The 17,239-nt window shown below is 42.6% G+C and overlaps 1 protein-coding gene across 2 annotated transcripts in view; it reads right to left on the reverse strand.

Moving 5' to 3' along the window:
* ASTN1 (astrotactin 1) overlaps positions 1–17,239 on the reverse strand; it is a 636,055-nt gene that overhangs the window by 13,241 nt on the left and 605,575 nt on the right. For both annotated transcript variants that reach the window (XM_085601605.1, XM_085601604.1), the window contains 2 exons: positions 11,970–12,070; positions 5,804–5,987 (listed from right to left, as the gene is read on the reverse strand). In XM_085601605.1, the coding sequence (XP_085457731.1) occupies positions 5,804–5,987; positions 11,970–12,070 (285 nt within the window). The remainder of the gene's footprint in view (positions 1–5,803; positions 5,988–11,969; positions 12,071–17,239) is intronic.

Consider the following 17,239-nt stretch of genomic DNA (forward strand, 5'->3'; position numbering starts at 1 on the left):
AGAATAAAAGAAGAAAGTTTACCTAAGAAAAAGAGGAAGTAAATAAACGGAATGGCAAGAAAGATTTCCAGGTCCAGGGAACTAACAGACAACTAAACAAACATTACAATAAGTACTGGCATATGTTCCTGGAATCACAGGAAACGGATACTATTGCGACTTCACTCAAGAGTAAACAGTCAAGGCATACTCATGGGAGATGATATTATTCTAGGGACTCAGATGTAAACATCACATAAACGGAACAATACATTGTAAGTCCAGGCAATCATAAAAGTTTAAAAAAGAACAAGACTTTTTTTCTGTTGAAGGTGCAGTAGTGTAGGCTATTGGTTATAGCATTTCAGTAAGTTACAGTTGTAAGCAAAGTAAAGACAGGGAAAATCTGACTCCATTGTGATGAAGAATTGCAATTTCAAATTACAAATTCATTTTGCATCCCTTTTGCATCTCGCCATCTGTGTTCAACATTGATTTCTCTACTGGGAAATCAGATTCAGTTTCTTAAAAGCGTTTTATTCTGCATAAAGGAGAATGCCCTTTGTTTGAATGGATCCAACTCTGGCATTCTATTGCTGAAGTACACAACAACACTGAATTAGCACAGAGCACTGGTGAAGACACCACCAATGACACTGAAAGTAAAGCTCACTGGGCTTCTGTTCGATTTAGATCTCTCCTTCGTACCAAAGGTCAAATCTGGTTATAAAGACTACAAAGGTTTGATTGAATATCTGTAAGAGAAGCTTTCCTCTTCTTCAGATCAACCATTGTATGTAAATCACCTGACAAGCCATTTCATTTCACCTAGATTGCTTTGATCATGTCTGATCAGATATGAAATGTAATATTTAAAATATAAAGGCCTTTACAGGTTGAGCTTTAAAAACTGGGTCCTAAGATGCAGACTTTGCTGCTTTCTGCACCAACATGCATTTATTTGAATAGTTACTGGTCCCTTTTCTCGTTTTCCTTAGGTAACCTGCTGAAATTAATTTTTAAAGGCACTGTCTTTATTGCACACATTAATCGTTGAGTTCAATAAAATGTGCACAACATATAATTGAGGTCCATGCACCAGTATGTGTTTCTGCAGGTATTATTAATTAAAAAGGAATTGGTAATCAAAGCTACAATATTCGGAAGCAAGCACCTAGACTTTGCCTAAATCTGATTCAGAGTAAAGTCAAGCTCACAGACTCTAAGCTCTGTCCACTGACTCCTGGTGGAGTACAGAAAACAATTTAGGAATCTGTGTTTTATCAACGAAGCCTATGATTAAAATGGCACAGACTACCTGCAGAGGCTGTCACTGTTTACTACAATCCCAGTCAGTCACACAGATCCAGCAGCTCTAGATCTAACCATCTAGGCAAATTCAAACCCAGGTTTACAAGGCAGATATGTTTGAAATTCTCTGGATCCTCATCTGAGGAAGTTCTCTAGCCATTGAATTTCCAAGAGCAAAGACAGTTCTTCTCAAGGAGGTTTTTCCATAAGCTCTGATGGGGCTAGGAGCATCCCCACACCCACAAGAGTGAAGATCCCACCAGACCTTAAAGATCACCCCTTATAAATTAAGTGATTGAAAAAGGACAGCAAAGAAATACAGGACAGTCATGTGCATGCCCGCCTAAGCATAGATCACTTCTAATGCACAACCAAAATGTGGTAAACCCGACTCTGTCTACATTAGCCCTTTATGAATGTGGTGGATTTAGGTGTTGAGATACTGGGAGACCACAATCTCTGATTCTGCCCAGTATCCCTGCAACAAAATCTGACAATTACCAGACCTGTCCATAGAATGGGAAATAATTATACAGATCCGGGAATACCAGATACTTTCACCATGTCGTTTTCCTCAATTCTGAGAACAATCTCTTAGACATTTTCCACCTGCTCAGATCAGGCAGATGATATCAGCGGGAGGGTCATGGCAGTAAGGAAATGGAGGTAAAGGTGGGACGTCAGGGCATGCTGGGGCAGGGCTAGGGGAACGTTGTCTGCTCCCCATGTTGTGGAGCTCCCAATGCCAAGACACTGACTCCTTTCCTAGTTCTGCATTCTAGCATCACTCAGTGGGGTGGTTGGGGGGAGGGTTCTCTACCAGTGCCTCTGAATACCCTGAATGAGACAGAGATATTTTCTGACTGCATTACTGATCCTAAGACATGAGCCTTATCACCTTTGTTGAGGTGTATCAACAATAATTCACCCAAGGAATTCACTTCCTTAGCAATACAGACAGCACCCCAGAGGCAGAAACCTTCTATAAGTGAGCTTCTACGGCATCACTCTAAGTGTCAATGATGCTCACAACTTTTGTGCTTGAACATCTTTGCTGTCTATCACACTCACTTCAATTTTCCTCTTCTCGTGCCTCCTGCCTAGCACTCCTTGATACAGGGAAACTCACACTGCCAGTCTTCTGTAAAGAGGGCAGATTTCGCTACAGCCTCCTCTCTAGTATAATATTCCTTGAGACGGGACCATTACACTTGGACTACCGCTGCCAACCTTTTCAAAAGAGAACAACCTTCACTACACCCTCCTCTCTGGTATAGCATTCTTTGAGATGGGAATCCTCCAGCGTAGAGTATCACTGCAAACGTTCTGGAAAGAAAGCAACTTTTACTACAACCCCCTCTCTGGCACAGTACTCCTTGAGGCAGGGACCATCAACCTTGGACTACCACTGCTAACCTTCTGGAAAGAGGGCAACTTCACTAAAGCTTCCTCTCTGGTGTAGCACTCCATGATGCAGGACCATCACACTCGGACTCTCACTGCTGACCTTCTGGAACGAGAGCCACTTTTACTACAGGTCCCTCTCTGGTACAGTACTTCTTGAGGCAGGGACATCACACTTGGACTACCACTGCCAACCTTCTGGAAAGAGGGCAACTTTCACTACAGCCTCCTCTCTGGTGTAGCACTCCATGATGCAGGACCACCACACTCGGACTACCACTGCTGACCTTCTGGAACGAGAGCAACTTTTACTACAGGTCCCTCTCTGGTACAGTACTTCTTGAGGAAGGGACATCACACTTGGACTACCACTGCCAACCTTCTGGAAAAAGGGCAACTTTCACTACAGCCTCCTCTCTGGTGTAGCACTTCATGATGCAGGACCACCACACTCGGACTACCACTGCTAACCTTCTGGAACGAGAGCCACTTTTAGTACAGGTCCCTCTCTGGTACAGTACTTCTTGAGGTGGGGACATCACACTTGGACTACCACTGCCAACCTTCTGGAAAGAGGACAACTTTCACTACAGCCTGCTCTCTGATGTAGCACTCCATGATGCAGGACTACCACACTCGGACTACCACTGCTGACCTTCTGGAATGAGAGCCACTTTTACTACAAGTCCCTCTCTGGTACAGTACGTCTTGAGGTGGGGACATCACACTTGGACTACCACTGCCAACCTTCTGGAAAGAGGGCAACTTTCACTACAGCCTCCTCTCTGGTGTAGCACTCCATGATGCAGGACCACCACACTCGGACTACCACTGCTAACTTTCTGGAACGAGAGCCACTTTTACTACAGGTCCCTCTCTGGTACAGTACGTCTTGAGGTGGGGACATTACACTTGGACTACCACTGCCAACCTTCTGGAAAGAGGGCAACTTTCACTACAGCCTCCTCTCTGGTGTAGCACTCCATGATGCAGGACCACCACACTCGGACTACCACTGCTAACTTTCTGGAACGAGAGCCACTTTTAATACAGGTCCCTCTCTGGTACAGTACTTCTTGAGGCGGGGACATCACACTTGGACTACCACTGCCAACCTTCTGGAAAGAGGGCAACTTTCACTACAGCCTCCTCTCTGGGGACTGAGTAAATGACCACTGATTGAAAGAGGAGAAGAGAACCCTGTATAGCGATCTGGAAAGCAACAGACAGCTATGGCTTGCATTGGGCCATACAGAACAGACAGGTTTCCAGGGAGATTACTTACAAAATATGCATAAGTAGTAGTTTAGGAAAGGAAAGCAAGGGGTCGTAGTTTGGAAGACAAGTTACTTTGTCAGAAGTGTGACGCATATCCTGTCCGCCTTACTCCTAGTGCCTTTGGATGTAGTAGACTTGCTATAACATGGAAGGGATACCTGTCAAATCTGCCAAACTCTAAACCAGCTATCAGTTTTTAAAAAGTGCCATGACAACTTGGAGAGCTGCAGAGTGAGAGACATTGGTTTGTGAAGACCAGACAAGTTTATTGTTACTCCACTGTCCTACAACCACTGGAGAATACCTCGGTAGCAGAAAAGCAAGTTTTTGCTTTTTAGGTATGTATGTACTTCCTTGCCTGTTTTTCATCAAACATTTACTTGGAACACTATCGAAGACACACCACAGAAGCTGATTATTCAATTGTGTAAACACTTGAACTCCATCCACAATCACTAGATTTTGTCCTTTACCTATCCAAAACATGAACTGCAGTGTGCGTAATAAATAAATAGATTTTCTACTCTAGCACAAAAAAGCTATTGTATGAGACCTTTCTATCATTTCCATTGGTGCCTGAGCAATAAACGTCATCCAAGGTCCCAGTTACCCAAATACCTATCAATATTAAAGCAGCCCTCAGGAGGCATGGATACCAAAAGAGCGAGAAATGTAATCTCAGTCCTCCCGCTGTGTACCTCACACCCTCCGTACTTGTGTACCACTCATTCAGCTTCCCTCTGTGGACACTCATACACCTTAATTTACCTCACTGATTTTTGTTCCTCTATGGATGCTCCAACCTCCTGTGCTGGTGCATTATTGTATCATATCCCTCTCTGAGCACATATGGCATCTGTAGCTGTGCACCACAGTCACACCCTCTGTACCTGTGCATCTCTGATTCATGTCCCTCTGTGCACTTTCACATCCTCTGTACATGTCTACCACTTATCCAGCTTCCCTCTCTGGACACGCATACACCTTCATTCACCATCTTTATATGTTCCTCTCATACTGTCTGTAGCATCATCACTGAATTGTGTTCCTGTACGGTTCCACAACCATCTGTATTACTGCATTATTGGCTCATATCCTTCTCTGAACACATATGCCCTCTGTACCTGAGCATCACAGTCACACCCTATGTACCTGTGCATCTCTGATTCATGTCCCTCTGTGCACTTTCATATCATCTGGACCTGTGCATCTCTGATTCATGCCCCTTTGTGCACTTTCATATCCTCTGTATCTGTGCATCATCTCTGATTAATGTCCCTCTGTGCACTTTCATATCCTTTGCATCTGTGCATCATCTCTGATTCATGTCCCTCTGTGCACTTTCATATCCTCTGTATCTGTGCATCTTCTCTGATTCATGTCCCTCTGTGCACTTTCATATCCTCTGTATCTGTGCATCACATCTGATTCATGTCCCTCTGTGCACTTTCATATCCTCTGTATCTGTGCATCATCTCTGATTCATGTGCCTCTGTGCACTTTCATATCCTTTGTCTCCGTGCATCATCTCTGATTCATGTCCCTCTGTGCACTTTCATATCCTTTGCATCTCTGATTCATGACCCGCTGTGTACTTTCACACACTTTGTATCTGTGCATGACTGGTATCACCAAAGGGACATCCGCTTTTCTATGCATGACTGATATCACTCTCAGATACTGTCACTTCTTTCATACCTGTGTCCCCCTAATGTCACTCCAAGCATTATGGATCTTCCCAAATTGCCTTCCAGTGCCTCACTGATACCTCTCTCCGCCCATCACTATCAGTGCCATCCCATATTACCAGCAGGCATCGCAGCAGCAGTACCTGGGACCCAGCTCGTCTTCGCAGCGCCAGGTGAACTCCCCAAAGCTCTCGTAGTGCTGGTTGTAGTGGTAGAGCACGCGGTGAAGGCTGGGTGCTCCCAGGTCCAGGAGTGTGTTGTAGGCAGTCTGCTGTTCCTTTCCACTTGTGTACCCGTTGAACAGGTTGTAGATCTTGTCTGCAATTTCTAGGTGCAGGTGAAAAAGGGATTGCAAAGGAGACAATAGAGGTCATAATAAAGGGGGTACCAGAGACACGGTTCAGGCACTAGTGCATGGAATAAAACAAATTCTTGCAATCTAACAACACCTAATCTCCTCTAGCCTATCTGTTCCCTGACCATCCATTTGCATGAACTCATATACCCTCAATAATGATCACACTTAACCCCTACTAATTTAACCCACCACAAGAAAACTGAAGTGAACAAAAATAAATGGTTCCTTGAGAGCACAAGACTAATAGACGTATTTAACAATAATCAATACCCACTAAATTAACCACTAGCATTTGGTCCAGAGTAATGTGCTACTCTGCAATGCACTTCAAAGCCTTGTCAGGGGTGTGAAGCGTTATATAAATGCAGTTACTATACAATACGTTACAGCATCACACTGTTACTGTGCACCTTCTCAGTGACACAGAGTGCTGACATGCACCTTTTTCTATGACTTACAAACCACCCTCTTAAAGTAAGCACAACTAAGAGGAATAAATTATTTAAAAAAAAGATAAACAAAGAAAAGTATCAGATGAAAACTGAGTACCAAAAAGTTATAGAAATGGACACAAAATCTGAATCCTATTACCAACATCCTATTTGTGTAGTGTTTTCATTCTCCATGGCCTTTGGAGTAGTAAGAAACATAGGGGGATATTTACAAAAAAATGTCAGAGTGCGGTGTTCCGACAAAATTGGTAACGCCATGCTCTGACATTTTTAAAATGCAGAGATGCGCCATATTTACAAAAATACAGCACACCCCTGTGTTTCCCCTAGTGCTGGTGCTAATAAAGCTGCCTGTGCCAGTGCAGGCACCATTGTGCCATGTTGCAAGGGTACCTGCGCTGGAGGGGTGACTTTTAATGTGCAGGAAGGTATCAACAATATTGAAAGGCGAGTTGCTCTTTCTGTGAATGCAGCACACATGGAAAGAGCAAAAAAACAAGGAAAAATTAATAATTTCTCCTCGTATTGCCAGTTTAAGACCAGGTATTCCCTGGTCTTAGTTAGTTTTTGGCGCTACCCCAGCCTTGTAAATATGAGTCAGCATCAAAAAGCAATGGGTGTTGCAGCGGAACGCCCACTGCAACACCCATTGCACGCCCCTTTCACACTATGTGAAGCATGAAAAGGGCCTTTATTTACAAGGCGGCGTTAAGTCATGTTAAGCGGCTTAATGCCTCTTTGTAAATAAGGAGAAGGGGATATTGCCACCAGAATGTCACTAAAAGTGACGCTCTGGTGGCAATATCCCGGTGTAAATATGCCCCAAAGTACGAAATTTAGGGCCTCATTACGATGTCGGGAAGAAACTTTCCACCTGACTCCTTGTCGGATCCGGTTCCGACCAACTCGCGATCAGTAGTTCCTCCTGGCCGATTACGATGATTCCGAACACTGTTCGGAAGAACTCCCATTGACTTCTATGGGAGCCTGTGTTCCAACCGACAACACAGGTTCCTATGGGGAAAAGGGGTGTCTGCATAAAACCTTGCACCCTGTGGCGAGCACCCCATGGTGCCTGCCACACAGTGCATGGTCTTACAGGGGAGTCCCTTGGGTACCCCTACAGCCCCCAACTGGAGGCCTCAGGATGATGGGGGGCCTGCTAGGGGCCCCCAAAGTCAGCCTCTGACAGCCTTTTCGTGTCGGACAGACCGAGTCGGAAAGGCTGTCTGAATCAGACATCGTAATCCGTCGGTCAGAAATGCTGTCCGTAGAGCTATACGAATCGCCTCCGAATGACTCGGATTCTCCGATTGACAGTCGGAACCGATTCGGAATGAGGGCGGATGGATTCCGACACAGTCTAGGAGAATCCGACTGTTGGTCGGAGCCTTTCCGCACGACATCATAATCAGGCCCTTAGTATTCAATCGAATACTGATGAGTTGGTCAGATATTCGGTCAAAGCGGGGTATACAAGTAAATCTTTTTTTTAATATAAGTTAGTGCAAATCTGGTAAACACTTCATAAAAATACTCTTATAAATGGGTATTCCTGTATTTATTCTACTCCTAATTTGATCAGCTCCCTTAGCTTCATTTTCTGAGCTGCTTTGGCTCCCTTTTTCAATCAATACTTATATTGTTATATTGGAATGAGGGGTGTTTTTGTCTTATTTTATGTCATTTGTATTGTTGGTTGTACTGGCTCCTAGAAGCTGGATTGATTTCTGACATTTGTGTACGACATTAAATGAATCCATATAAATACAAATATATGTTGTGAAAGCACAGTTTTTAAGATAGAAAATATCAAATGATTGGTACAGCACAAGAGAGAGGAAAGGAAGAAACGAAGAAAAGATGAAGTGAAGGGAAAAAAAGAAAGGGGAAGTAACAGTAGGGGAAAGAAAGTCGAAAGATGGTTGTTAGGTAGCTAGATGCCTTGGATCATCATGCACCTCCTACAGCATCTCTCCATAAGATATAGTATATCGAACATCCTTTCAACCATACACTACGAAAAGGGAACTTCAGAATTGGATGAAAATCAAGGCACTTTGAAGTCTTGCCAGGGGTATGACGTGCTCCACAACTGCTGCAATAAAATCAATATAAAATCTTGACCACCACTACAGACGTGGAAAAGTCAAGCGTAGGATAAATGTAAGCATGAAGTAACTTACATCTGGTCCTGCATCCCACAGTATTGCTATGTGGAAGCGGAGGTGACCGTCAAAGAGTTTCATTTGAGTGCATTGCACCACATCAGTAGATCTCAAGCAATTACCAGGGCACTGATCACAGCAGGTCAGGGCTCTGCACTCAGCAAAAGCAGGCACATGTGGCAGAAACAAAATCAAGCCAGCTGACCAATAGGAGCAAAGACAAATTCTGGTTATGGATCATGATGGAATGCAATCAAGTGCCTTCATGAATGACCGAGGACTCAACAACTTCTTGAACTGCCTAGGAAGATGAATGGTAGGTGTCAACAACCTCTTATGTGTATGTCCATATGCACTGGACCCGCTGAGAGCCCTGAAACTGAAGCTCAGGGTCTACATAAATAAAATGACATTAAAAAACAAACAAATTTACACAGGGGGGGGAGGGGAACTTGGGCAGGGTTTGTGGCCATGATAGTTTACGATTGGTGTCGGGAGAAAGAAAGGATTTTTTTCCGAGAGTGCTGGAGAGTGGTATTACATGAATGGGCAGTTTGTGGCAGATGTTGAGGAGGCATAGCAAAAGACTTAATAACATGTTTTTTTAATTTCCTTGTCAGATGGTCTGCATACATTTGGGGCTTGGTTGTGGCCACAGACAGAGACATTTACAGCTTGATCATCCAGATTGTAGATAGCCTCATAAAGGACGCCCAGTGGTTGGAATTTGAGCCATGCTGGGAAGAGGAGTGGTCAGTGAAGATCCTTGAGGTTGGAGTGACAGAATCATACTTGTGTTGGTGGGTGATGAGGTGGGTGGCTAACTGGAGGACAAACTTAGGGGGGATATTCTCTAACCTTAGAAGTCTGGGTAGAGTGATGTCTTCCTTAGTGCATAAGAAGATAAGAGCCTGCAATCTAGAGAGGAAGGTGTGAGTCAGTTGGAAGGGTTTTGTCCTTCAAATGAGTTTTAGCTGGTACCGAGTATTCTGGTCTTTTTCTATCCCGTGCTCTATGTATGACAACAGAAACCATTGTAGAAGCTGGTATGTGGCAAAAGCGGGGAGAAAAGAGATAGTCCGATCATCTGCTTGTAATTAAGCCATTCCTCGATTTGGAATCAGATTTTGACACTGATTAGGAAAATATATTTACTTTGTTCAGGTTACTTTAAAATAAATCTGTGAAATCTAGAAATGGATAGGTTCTTGAGAGTTGTGTGAAGGGTTCTGTTGACATTTTAAGGTATATCTGAGTATCATCAGACATTCACAATTGCTGGAGAATCTCTTGCTGCTTTAAAGATGTGCTACTCTTTCCTGAAACAGTTTGTGGAACATGAAGAACATCTACAATAATCCACAGAGTCACTGATGACCATGATGCTAGCAATGAAGAAAGAGGTGTTTTAAAAGGGGCTGATCTTTTGTATTGGGCCCTAATGTAGATACCAAACTAAACACAATGGTCCCGATTCACAGAACTAACTTAAGACAAAATCCTAAACTTACTACCATTTTCGTATTCACAGAAGGCACTTACTCATTTTGGTATTCACAGAAGACACTTACTCACTTCGGTATTCACAGAAGTTAGGAGTCCTAACTTTAGGACTCCTAAATGCCTTCTGTGAATACCGAAAGTCTTAAAATTAGGATTTTTCTCAGTTTAGGAGTCCTAAAGTTAGGACTCCTAACTATACTACTACTAAAGTGAGAAAAATCCGAATTTTAAGGCTTTCGGTATTCACAGAAGGCATTTAGGAGTCCTAAACTTAGGAGTCCTAACTATACTACTACTAAACTGAGAAAAATCCTAATTTTAAGACTTTCGGTATTCACAGAAGGCATTTAGGAGTCCTAAAGTTAGGACTCCTAACTTCTGTGAATACCGAAATGAGTAAGTGCCTTCTGTGAATACCAAAATGAGTAAGTGCCTTCTGTGAATACCAAAATGGTAGTAAGTTTAGGATTTTGTCTTAAGTTAGTATTGTGAATCGGGCCCCATAAAACTACCTTATACAGGAAAAACTATGTATGGTTGTTGTCTTTTTACATTTCTCCTAAAAATTAGCTGCTTTTCGGTAATAAGTAGGGTTATGCGAAGATAAGAGGATTTCCTTCCACATACTTTGGAAAGTTTACTTTCTTAAAATTAAAAATCAAGGAAAAAAAGAACTCTCCTGCAAGAAACAAACTTTTGAAGGAAAGTTATGCAGATAAATATGGTGAAGATGACAATCATCACAATCTCCAGTAATTCTGTCAACTTTGCAAAACATTATGGGTGACATTTAAATTTTGCACCCCTGTGGAGCGCATATCTGCTTATTCACATAATTTGTATGTCTCTTCATTGTAGTGAAAATAAACTCTTCAAAGAGCAAAGGGAGGTGCATTTCTAAATAGAAAAGCGTGTCTATGCCTTTGCATCAACTAACAGTCTTGCAACCATATTAACTGAGCAAAAGTAATCTTAGTAGAACTTATATTCTAATAGACACAGAGCACAAAGGGTTGAGGCAAAGATCCTGCACCTATTACTGATAAAGGCCTAATAATATTGCGATGGTGCTAAAAAAAACAGGAAGTGCACCCCTCTCCACTTCCTATTGGGTAAACCCAAATACAATCAGAAACATCAAATGGAATTAGCACCCATCATTTAGAAAATGTCATTACAATTTGTTTAAATATGGAAGGTCCGTAGCAAATAGTAGAAGAAGCAGGTCCAAAGTTTGCTTGTAGTTGAAATAAATGTTCTTTAATCATACAATATGTTCAAATGCTTAAAATCCAAAAGATCATACAAGTGATTCTTTTAGCCAACGCGTTTCGTCTCTATCGAGACGAGACTGGGTCCCGCCGGCTACAGAGCCTCTGTAGCCGGCGGGACCCAGTTATTACCTGATGAAAATTTAAACCAGACAACTGTTGTGACATTATATTCATTCGTGTCATTGAATTTTTCGCTTGCAAAATGGAATATGATTGAATCCACAGATATTTAACTTTGAGCCCTGAAGAAGTCTCGATAGAGACGAAACGCGTTGGCTAAAAGAATCACTGGTATGATCTTTTGGATTTTAAGCTTTTGAACATATTGTATGATTAAAGAACATTTATTTCAACTACAAGCAAACTTTGGACCTGCTTCTTCTATTATTTGCTACGGACCTTCCATATTTAAACAAATTGTAATGAAATTTTCTAAATGATGGGTGCTAATTCCATTTGATGTTTCATAACTTATATTCTGAACACTCTTTGTGGCAACCCAACACTCACATCCCTTCATCCACAGATCCTGGCATTTCACTCACAACTCTTACCCTGGGACTTGACATCATCCACCACTGGACAGGGGGTCTTCACTGTCACCTCACTTGCCCGGGAGCGCCGGCCGGTGTTGTCCACACCATATAGTGTGAACCTGCAAGAGACAAATCAAAGAATGTTACACAGAAATCAGAACTGGAGTTCCATCCAGGAAAAAAGAGCTAGGAATCAGGCTTTCAAAAGACCTTAGTACAATATCTTTCATCTGGTGAAGAACATACCTGTTTCATGCCAGGTGCTGTGACCGGGGGCATTTTTGGACTCTGTAAAACCATCAGGCACAATTCATAAGATTTAAGTAATTGGCATTCATCTACCGCCAGTAGAGGATCTGAGATTACCCAAACGGCGCATACCAAGAAATTGAAATTGAAATGTATTATCATCGGTGACAGAACCAGTAGTACTGGGGTACCAAGGGCTTATAATCATTGCTCTAATATCTTTGAATACAGCAGTAGCAGCACTGAGTGGTCTTTGCAAGTGAGGCCATTTCCCTTCCCTGTCAATACCATGCAATCCTCTGTTGTTTTGAGGCTACGTACAGGGCACCTATGAGAGTCAACTTTTGACAGACTATCCATAATTTGTTTTGTTCCAGACACTTGCATGGGCTATTCTAGCTCCAGTAAGGTGTGCTGGAGATTCACAGACTCTACAGATCCCAAAAATATCTCGAGGCCCCAAATTTATCAGGCAGCCAAAACGGAACTATGTCTACATTTTGTGAGTGTCTATAAGATCTCATAATATTGGGTCAACGCTAGCTTGGCAAGATCTTCACTGTTCCCATTCCAGAAACGGTCTCCCGGCTCGCCCTAGTACATGGACAGTACAGACATCACCGGTGGTTTTCAGAGCAAAGGTGGCCACTAGAATGTGTTGGCAAACACTGCCCCAGTGGTAATTTCAAGTTCTTGGCTGCTGCAACAGCAGGTATTGTGAAGTGGGGCCAAATGAATCTTTAGAGAGTTACATTCCAAATGCAGCAACTGATTTAATGAAATGCATGGCCTTAACCTCAGAGACATTTTAAGGCGTGGGCACAGTGAGCTCTGACCCTGGGCCACAGCCTTTCAGGGGGGCCCATTAGTAGAGTCTTTTCAGCTGTCCGCCAGAGCATCTGTCTTATTCTGACAGTCTGTCCTGATAATCTAAAATGCAATATAGATTGCTTTCGAGACATTTCTTTTCATTTATATTGATTTTATATTTTAGTAAAGGGAAGACTGGCTTATGTGGGAGTCCATTATTACTGAATTTATTTAGAGAAATGTGGATTCAAAAAGTTACTTTAGAGCCACATAATGTCACTCAGGAGTAAAGGGCGTGGACAATTAGACTATTTCTAATAATGCTATTGAGCTGCACCTGTATCTAAATAATAAAAAAATGTAAATGTGATTGTTTTGCCTTCTGGTACAAGTATTCTGAATATTCGATGTAAAAACATTTGAAACACAAAGCTGTGTGTGGCATATTTTTATAGGCTGTTTTTGTGCACTGCTTGTCGCGTACTTCATGTATTAGCACATTCAAACAACAATAAAATGGCATATGGCATCTTTGTCACAAGAGCTTCAACAGCAAAATTCATTTCACAAGTCACCTTCCTCTACAAGTTGAATCTTTCAAAGGCACATTCTTACAAGTAAAGGCAAACACATTCAGTCCTCTTTCTACTTGCAGGCATGATGCATGGCTGTTCTGCTTTATTTGCTCAGACTGAACCGCTTTGTGTGAAGAAACCTTGCTTGGTGTCTGTCGATGTACAGAACTAACTCTTCATGTGAGGGCAGCTTGCTACACTAAAGCCTGTTATGTATCTCATCTGTTTGAGTGAGATTTGCTTTTGCTGCTGCCTGTTATGTGTGAGGATTCTTACACTGTTGGTGCATCTTCCATGAGTGGGGAACCCTTGCAATGCTGCTGTACAAATTGGTGTGAAGTGCATGTGATGGGCCTTGTAAACTTGGGGGCAGATTTATGTTCCCTGGCGCATCCCTGCAAATCAGCATGGATGCGCCAGGGAAGATGCGTCACGCAAGTTTGCCCTTGCGCCACCGCAGATGCGCCGCATTTACAATGCGGTGCATCGTGGCGCAAGGACAAGCAGATACGTGACGCATCTGCCGGCGTAAAGGTTGGCGCAGTGCTGAAGTTGCGTCGCAAGCGCGACGTAACTCCAGCACTGTTCCAACCTACCCTATCCCTAACATGGTGCGTCAAGCCTTACGCCTGCTTCAAGCAGGCGCAGGGTTTTGACGCATCAGCGTTGGGAAAGTGACTCAGTGAAATCTTATAGATTTCACTGAGTCACTTTTCAGGGGCGTTCCTTCGACGGAACGCCACCCCTAAGTAGAAACGCCCACATGAAACCTGACGCAGGTTTCATGTGGCGCAGGGCTTTACACCATGACGCAGCTCCATAGATGCGTCACGATGTAAATGGGGCGCAACATGGCGCAGGGTTTACGCTGCCGCTGCGTCACAAAAGTGACGCAACGGCGGTGTAAAAGTGGCGCAAGTCTGATATAAATCTGCCCCTTGATCTTTACTGTTCTTCACCAAGTATGTATCTGAGGGAAGCTTGTACTGATGATGTCTCCTATGTGTCTGAAAAGCTCTTACTGTTACTGCGAGTTGTTTTTGCAAGTGATGTTTGCACTACTCTTGTCTGGGCCGGAGACTGCTGTTTTCTTCTCTGTGGCTTGCACTCTTCCTGTACAGTTTGTCAAGGAAGATTACAAAGCCACAACCTTAGTTTGTAACCTTTATAAAAGGGTAGTTTCCAGTATTCCTCAGGTATATCTTTGCTATACAAAGTCTCTGACTGCAAGATTGTGTAGCATTATGAACTTCAGTGTGAGAACATAGGGGCATGTCAGCAAGGAACGGCGATGAATAACGTAAAGCGCGCTTAGCGCTTTGTTATTCATCGCCGTCTATCTCTAGAATTCATCGCCTTGGTAGCGCGATATCAACAACGCGTTGCTCCAGGGCGATAAAAATTCCAGAGATAGCATGGGAAATCGCCGTTTTGCAGGGAACATTGCTGGTTTTCCAGAGATGTTCCCTGCATAAGGGCGATAACCTTGCTGATACGACCCTGTGGTCGTAGCAGCATAATCCACCCCTATGTTAGGGATGGGTAAGTCAGGATTTTAGCAGACGTTAGTTTTTGGAGAAAACATTTTTCTCTAAAAACTAACGTCTGCTAAAATGCTGGGGCAGCCTTGTACATATCACGATGTGCACATCAGCGATATTTGCAAGGCTGTACTGCCCAGTGACGCCCACTTTGCATCTCATTAGAGATGCAAAGGGAGGCATCAGGAAAAAGGGTGCTAACATGCGATTATGCATGTTGGCACCCTCTTGTAAATAGGGCGATAGTTTTATCTCCGCTTTTTTGGCTTTTAAAGCCAAAAAAGCAGAGATAAAGCCCTTAATAATATACCCCTTAGTTGGTAATATTTAATTAACATAGGAGACAATTTAGGTGCCTGAAATTTGAGTCTGTAGCATTTCCTTAACATAAAGGATAACTTTGGATACATGACTTAGCCTGTGAATTAGGTGTAACCCTAGGTAACCTAATTTTGATTTCATATGCTTTAGCTTGTATGATCTCAATCACCTGAGAGTAGCCCTGCTGTCAAAGGGCTGGGTGTGTAAATTCTGAGTAATTTGAGGAATGCTGATGGTGTCAGATAGCTAAACTTAAAAGATAGCTGTAGTCTTAGGGATCGAACTGGTGCCTGAGCTAAAGTCTGTAAGATTTGTGATGCATGTGCAACAGAGTTTCTTTCTGGAATCTGAAATTGTACATTCTGTGTAACCAATACAGATAGCTGAGGCTCTAGTCTAGATCGCTGCAACCTCGGTAACTGTTACCTGGGCCTTTAAAACATATATAACATTGTGGATAGCTTTCCTGTGTGAAGGCTGAGTCTGTGTTAAGACTTGTGTAAGTGGAGGCACTGTTTTTCTGTCAAAGCTAAGCTGTATATTATTTGTCTTTTACAAACAAAGATCAGTTTCCTAAATTCAGAATCTGTTCCATCTGTACTGATCCCAACTAGCGATACCTCAAAAAGGTGTAGAATACTTGTATGTTTAAGAAGTGTGTGATATTAGCATACAATCTTAAAACAAACTATGGGGCATATTAACAAGGGCTTTATCTCCGAAAGCCAAAGAAGCGGAGATAAAAATATCGCCCTATCAACAACAGGGTGCTAACATGCAAAATCGCATGTTAGCACCCTTTTTCACTATGCTTCCCTTTGCATCTCTAATGAGATGCAAAGTGGGCGTTCCAGAGCAAAATAATAGGAGAAATGTCGCTAAGCGACATTTCTCCTATTATCAAACTTCACGCTAACCCTGTTAGGGACAAAAAAAGCAGCGCTAACCACGGTTAACGCTGCTTTTTTACGTCTGCTAATTTTCAGACTTAGCCATGTAATCCAATGAGTGGTGGATTACATGGCTAAATCCACCATGGGCTATCAACAAGGATATCCCTATCCTTGTAGTTTTATTGCGGCATTACCAGCGATAACCTCCCAAAATGCCGCTATCGCTGGATTTTTTATCGCTTAGGCGGTTAGCGTTGTTAATAACGTGATAACCAGGCGATATTATCCAGCGATAGCGGGCGTTAAAAAAATTAACGCTAAGCGCCCTTAGCGTTAATTTTTCCTGTTCCTTGTTTATGTTTATTAAATCCTTATTACATTTCTTGTTTTTTAAGTGCATTGATGTTTAAGTATCTTTCTTATGTTTGATAAACTGTAATTGTAGCTCTTAGAAAGATGAGGGCCTTTGCACATTAAAGTTCTTCTTTCTTAAAGATGAATCGATAAGGGGTATTGCATCTTGAAGATGTGTAATTAATACCCCATTATGCAATATAAATTGTCCAACCAGGGGTTCCCAAAATATGCACTGCCGAAGACCTCAATAATCCTTAAAATGACACTACCCATGAACTGGCCGAAGGTGGCGTGAATGAGCCATAAATGGATAATACATTCAAATTCGGTCCAAACAGGGCCTACAAAATATGTTTGGCCCAGAGCCCCCAGAATTCTCAAGATACCTACTTAACCTGCAACACATGCTACCAAGTTTTGTTGAAGCAGAGAACAGAGGAGGAGATACCAAAAGCCTCAGCTAGTGGTAATACTATGCCAACGATTTGATGTACCCTGTCGAATCTATTTGTTTTACTAAGAAATACGATCAGTTCATTTTT

Source organism: Triturus cristatus, chromosome 4_2 (assembly GCF_964204655.1).
Source record: "Triturus cristatus chromosome 4_2, aTriCri1.1, whole genome shotgun sequence".
Taxonomy (NCBI): domain Eukaryota; kingdom Metazoa; phylum Chordata; class Amphibia; order Caudata; family Salamandridae; genus Triturus; species Triturus cristatus.